Source organism: Nicotiana tabacum, chromosome 2 (genome assembly GCF_000715075.1).
Source record: "Nicotiana tabacum cultivar K326 chromosome 2, ASM71507v2, whole genome shotgun sequence".
NCBI classification, from domain to species: Eukaryota; Viridiplantae; Streptophyta; class Magnoliopsida; order Solanales; family Solanaceae; genus Nicotiana; species Nicotiana tabacum.
The window spans coordinates 124,813,488-124,820,172 of record NC_134081.1 but is presented as its reverse complement, the minus strand read 5'-3'; the positions used below and the strand labels follow the sequence as shown (position 1 = coordinate 124,820,172).

General features: G+C 34.5%; 1 protein-coding gene across 1 annotated transcript; it reads right to left on the bottom strand.

The window, feature by feature from the left end:
• Window positions 1-5,175: 5,175 nt before the first annotated feature.
• LOC107822106 (FCS-Like Zinc finger 13) lies at window positions 5,176-6,685 on the bottom strand. The gene is made up of 2 exons (XM_016648609.2): window positions 5,956-6,685; window positions 5,176-5,527 (listed from the first exon to the last, which is right to left on the bottom strand). Exons 1-2 carry the CDS (start codon window positions 6,513-6,515, stop codon window positions 5,368-5,370), a joined length of 720 nt encoding a protein of 239 aa, XP_016504095.1. The 5' UTR covers window positions 6,516-6,685; the 3' UTR covers window positions 5,176-5,367.

Here is a 6,685-nt window from a genome sequence, read left to right as displayed (position 1 = left end):
AAAATCCTTTCCACAACAATGTTTCATTTTTCTTTCCAGATAGCCAGTGAAAAATACATCATTATGCCCATAGGCCAGTATGTGTGAGAAGTCATGATGACGTGATACCGTACAACATGAGAAAAATGCATTTATATGCTTGTATGTCAAATGTGCATGTCAATGCGATGCAACTTAGTGATAAACCCATATGCATACTCTAAGAGTATTATTTCACTCATTCCTCCCAGTCACTCAATCCTCCTAATCGCTTAGCACTCTGCACTCAGCACTCGCACTCAGTAGGTACCTGTGCTCACTAGGGGTGTGTACAGACTCCGGATGGCTCATTCAGCCCAAGTGCTATAAACCGCACGGTCAACTAACGTGCTGCACAGACAACTCACGTGATATAGTATAAATATCGGGATCCGCACGGATAACTCACGTGCTGCACGGACAACTCACGCGCTATAATATTAATATCTGGATCCGCAAGGACAAGTCATGTGCTATAATAAACCAATCTAGCCTACTGCAACGTGCAACCTGATCCCATAATAATAAAGTATATAAAGCCAATATGGTATGCTGCGGCGTGCAATACGATCCCATAATTATCCTCACAATCAGCCCCTCAGCCTCACTCAGTCATCAATCTCTCCAGTCTCTCGGACTCACAATGTCATGAAACTAGCCCAAAATGATGATATGATGAATCAATAAATAGCAATAGGGAATGAGAGATGACATGAAATTAATGAACATGACTGAGTATGAAATTTCCATTTAAACAAATAATTCAATAACAATATGACATATGTGGGTCTCAATAATACTGGCACATAGTCTTAGCATGATTTTTAATATGATTCTCACCTTAATTTCTTTAACACATAAAACTACATAGAAGATGACAAGATTATTTGACTACAAATTTCTACGAAATCAATTACGTCACAATTTCTATAGTACACGCCCACACGCTGTCACCTAGCATGTGCGCCACCTCCAAACAATTCACATAGTACGTATATTCAGGGTTCATACCCTCAGCTCCAAGATTAGAAGAGTTACTTACCTCGAACAAGACCAATTCAATGTCGAGCAAGCTAAACAATCCTCCAGAAATTCCATTATGTGCGTACCAACTTCTGAACGCCTCGAATCTAGTCACAATTAATTTGATTCAGTCCACACAAATTATAGGAATTAATTCCATATCAAAATACTAATGTTTTCCCACAAAATCCGAAATTACATTAAAAATCGCCTGTAGGGACCACATCTCGGAATCCGACGAAACTCACAAAATCCAACAACCCATCTAATTACAAGTTCAACCATGCTAATTTCAGTCAAATCCGACTCTGAATCGGTATTCAAATCCCAAAAAATTATTTTATGAAATTTCTATAATTTTTCCCAAATTTTCATCTCAAAAATACTGATTAAATGATGAAAACAATGATATATTCATGTATGTTAACCAAATCCGAGTTAGAATCACTTACCCCGATGAATTTCTTGAAAATCCCTTTTAAAAATCGCCCCAAACCGAGCTCCCAAAGTCCAAATATGAAATAATACTCTAACCCTTATTTATAAAGTACAAAAATCTGATCCCTCATTGTGCTGACCGCATAATTTTTGTGCGGTCCACACATTCCAGGTTCTGCGGTCGCACTCCAAATTGTTCGACCGTACTTCAGCAGCCTCTGTACTGCCAGAGTTTAGTAAATTGACCATAACTTTCTCTACAAATGTCCAAATGATGACTCGTTACCTTTCTGGAAACTAGATTCAAAGAGCTACAACTTTCGTTTTGAATCATCTCCAAATTCCTTGTAGATTAAAAGATATAAGCTTCCGAAATCGGACCATCGAATCTGCGAAATCACTTTTCTGTGGCCGCAAGAAGAATTCTGCGGACCGCATAATTTCGACTGCTGTCCGCACAATTCCGACTGCTACATCACTTTGAAAGTTTGCGGCCGCACTTCTGCACTCAAAAATGTTCCCTCCGCACTTTAACTGTCCCCATAACATCGTGAGAGTGCCGAAATACCCGGACTCACTCAAAACTCACAGCGAAACACACCCGAGCCACTCTGGACCCCGTCTGAATGTACCAACAAGTCCTATAACATGATACGAACTTAGTCGAGCCCTTGAATCACATCAAACAACATCAAAAATACAAATCGCACTCCAATTCAAGCCTATTAAAACTAAGGAAATTCCAACTCTACGATCGATGCCGAAATCTATCAAACCAAGTCCGATTGACCTCAAATTTTGCACACAAGTCATAAATTACATAACGAAGCTATTCAAATTTCTAGAATCAGATTCTGATCCTGATATCAAAAAGTCAACTCCCCGGTCAAACTTCCAAACTTAACTTTCTATTTTAGCTATTTCAAGCTAAATTCAACTACAAACTTCCAAATAATTTTTCGGACACGCTCCTAAGTCCAAAATCACCATACGGAGCTGTTGGAATCATCAAAATTCTATTTCGGGCTCCTTATACATAAGTCGACATCCGGTAACTATTTTAACTTAAACTTTAAACCTTGAAACTAAGTGTTCCAATTCATTCCAAAACCTCATCGGACCAGAACCAATTACCCCGGCAACTCACACAACAACTATAAAGCACAAATTGAGCAGTAAATAGGGGAACATGGCTGAAATACTTTAAACGATTGGTCAGGTCGTTACAGTAGGGTGGCAAATTTTCCAAGAATTTAAGATAACCCCTTCATGATTGTGGTGTGATCCAACGTGAAAATGGCATGGGGTAGACACTTTTTAATGTTGTATTTAATTTTTATCTAGCATTTTTAATGCTGAACAAAAATAGCCACAACTCTATTAAAATTAATACGAAAAGACTTTTTACCCTTTCTTCGCGAGTGCTGTGTAAATATTAAGGACACCATGTCCTTAATATTTACACAACACTCATGAAGTTAAGGACATGATATCCTAAAGTTTAACAACAAAAGGTATAAATACAAGATACTTTATCCTTAATATTTACACAACACTCATGAAGTTAAGGACATCATGTCCTTAATATTTATATAACACTCATGAAATTAAGGACACTATGTCCTTAACATTTACACTGCACACATGCAATTAATGACACCATATCCTTAATATTTATACTGCACATATGAAGTTAAGGACATGATATCCTAAAGTTTAACAACAGAAGGTGAAAATACATGACACGCTATCCTTAACATTTACACAACACTCATGAAGTTAAGGACACCATGTCCTTAATATTTAGACAACACACATGAAGTTAATGACACCGTATCCTTAAGATTTACACTGCACATATGAAGTTAAGGACATGATGTCCTAAAATTTAAACACAAAAGCTGCTAATTCAGGACACTTTGTCCTTAATATTTACACAACACTCATGAAGTTAAAGACACCATATCTAGCACAAAGGTATTTTCGTTCGAGCTGGAAAAAGTTTATTAAAGCACTGGCTAAAGAGAAAATATATTTTAAATAATGGCTTAAGAGTAAATACAATTATAATTAGTGGCTAACCGTGCATTTCGGATGATCCAACAAGGGCTAGACTAATGGATCATTGCTATCTTGCTCAAATAAAAAGATAAGAGCCCATTACAAGTGAGATTGGGGACATGTAGGAAACCCCAGCTCAATAATAAATTTTGGGTCCAACGGCCCTTCTGTCTAACTGTGCTTCCATCTCAAGGATAACGGGATCTTTATTTATATTTTATACAAATAAATATTCAGATTCATTATTTACTTCTCTTAGTCTTTACAACGATTAATTTTAATTTAAGCGGTTAGATAGATATTCATGTACGTTAATTCTTCAAGATGAACAGCTATATCCACTTATAGTGGATGAAAGATTTACCTCATTAGTGCAGTTTAACCCTGATGTAGAAAGGCATTTGTCTTACCTTTCTGACTACTAATTTTCCTTATTATCATACTTACATGTAATTACCTTTTGAATGACCTGGTAATGTAAGATATTTCTTTATTATTTGTGTAGAGAAGTTAAAACTCTTAATGAAAAAAATTTATCTTTTTAATTGTTTTTTCTTAGCAATAGAAAAAGAAAAAACTGGGATTAATTCCAACCGTTGATATCAACATGACAATATTAATTTCCCTTCTAAGTGGACTATACGATTAATGAATTAAACACTGTTCATTTTGAATATCCAGCCTTCAAGAAATATCTCCTCTAATTATTTTAAGTTAAAAGGTGAGAATTTTTTAAAACTATTTGTCTACCATTGCTCTCACAACTTTTTTACATAATAGTCCGAACCTATAGTATAAATGCGCATGAACTCAGTATAGATGTTGGTTTATTTTTGTGGAATTTACAACAAATTACCAAAGGAATTTTCAGCTCTCCACTCAAAGCCCGTTTGGACAAGAGAATTTTTTCAATTTTTTTTCGAAAATTTTTTCACTTTTTTTTTTTTTAGAAATTAGTGCTTGGCTATAAAAATTTTAGTTTTAATTTTGAAATTTTTCGAAAATTTGAAAAACTCAAAAAAATTATTTTTTAAAATTTTACCGTCAGATCACTCACAAAACTTCAAAAATAATCCAAAATTATATTTATGTCCAAACAAACTCTAATTTTTAAATATTATTTTTATTTTATTTTTTTTATTCTTTTTGAAATTTTACAATTCTTATGTCCACGCCCACTTATTATATCAATTTATCTTATGGAGCTACTCCTTTTTGTTTGATCACCATCTATCTTGTCGAGTTCATTGGAGTCAGTTCATTTGTTTAAAGTCTTAAGTAATGAATACTGTCCCATAAAGCTAATTTCAATCAAACTAACTTTTCACCTTTTTTCTTTAGTGGAGAATCATTTTGAATTTGTCCCATACACTCACGGCTCCCCACAAAGGAAATTCTTCTGTTTCTTTATACGCTTTACATCAAACTTGTAGACATAGAAATATAGGGAGAACACAATAGGGGTTTTCGGTCATACGTTTTACATCAAATTATTTCTGAAACAATTTGATTTTTGAGGGTTTATGAGAAATATCCTTTCTAGGGATAAAATTTGTATATATATTATTCTTTTAAGACCTTGTTTATGGAATTATACTGATACGTTATTGTTGTATAAGAAACATAAAAGGGGTATAGTTCAAAACTTTTCATTGCTGCATTTAAGCTTTTCTCTTCTACATCCAAATCAAAAAAAAAAAAAACACTCCTCAAGTAGAGCTGTTTCTCATATGTATAAAACTATTCCCGTATATATATAGATTGTATGTACTTATGTTCTATATATACTAATTAATAGCTACTCCATTAATTTTTAATTTATTAAATCTAAATGGCCAGAATTCCAGTTGCAAAGATTTGGCCATTTCCATAAGACGAGCTCGCAACATCAACAGATCTTGCAATTTCTGAACTACACTTCTCTTTGTGTTCATCAATTGCTATTTGTCTGTACCGACACTCTGTGCTACAAAATGCTTTCTCTCCCCTGAAAAATTATTAACAAAAAAACATTAGTACATTTGCGCTAAGGAGTTTAACTTTCATGCACTAACCAGTAAGTTAATTATAGGTAATTGTATATGATTAGAAAAATTAGGTAACTTAAAAAAATCGAGGATTTAGGTATCTCTAACGTTTTAAGAACTCATTGTATTTTTAAAATTAAGATTTTATATTAACTATTTATTGCAATTTCAGTGAAATTTTACACATAAATTTATACTGAGTTCAGATGAACTTATACTATAACTAAGGATCCATTCTACTATAAAATACAAATTTGTATAGGGTAAGATGAACTCGATACTATAACTGTGGATCGACCTCTACTATTAGCACGTGTGTAATTATGCTAATAGTGTAAATATTCGGAAAATTAAAGAAAAAAATAAAAATTGAAACTTGTGGACGTACCTATACATGTGGTCTTTGCCGTGTAGCTTTTTTTGACACAAATGACATGAACTGAGAAAATCTGAATCTGGACACGCCGGGAAATCCCCCAATCTCGCCGGAGATATGTCAAAAACGCTCGGACGATTACATTTTCTGGCCTGAACCGCCGTTCCACCGCCGTATACCTTAGTGTAAGATTTGTTACCTGGTGCACGACAAGTAACAATTGTATATTCTTCGAAACTATCCATTTCCGTTTCCTCAAATTCTGCTTTATATAAAGCTGAATTTTTGGTTGAATTAACTGGAATTGGAAGAGACTTATTTGAATTCCGGTTGTAAACAACAGCTTTATTCGCCGGAGTTTCGCCGTATTTACCACCGGATTTTTCTAGTGCAGCTACAATAGCCAATCCAACACCACCAAAATCAAAGCTTTTTAAGCCTCTTGGTGATTGAATTTTGAAATCTAGTGGGCTTCTTGGGCTAATGGCACCATCCATTGTCCCTGTCCGGCTACCGGAAAACGCTACTCCGGTGAGTTTTCCGATCACTGGCGTTGATCTTTTTCCTATCATGATTTATAGTTCAAAAGTTTTTCTAAGTTGTATTTGTAAGAAATGAAGCTGTTTTTGCCTAAGGCCTAAGGCTTGAGTCTTTGCAAAGCTATTTATAGAATGGCTCTTTATACAAATGGTTTAGTTTTGCAATATGATGGAGTTGTTAGATATAGCCCATGGTTTAGTTT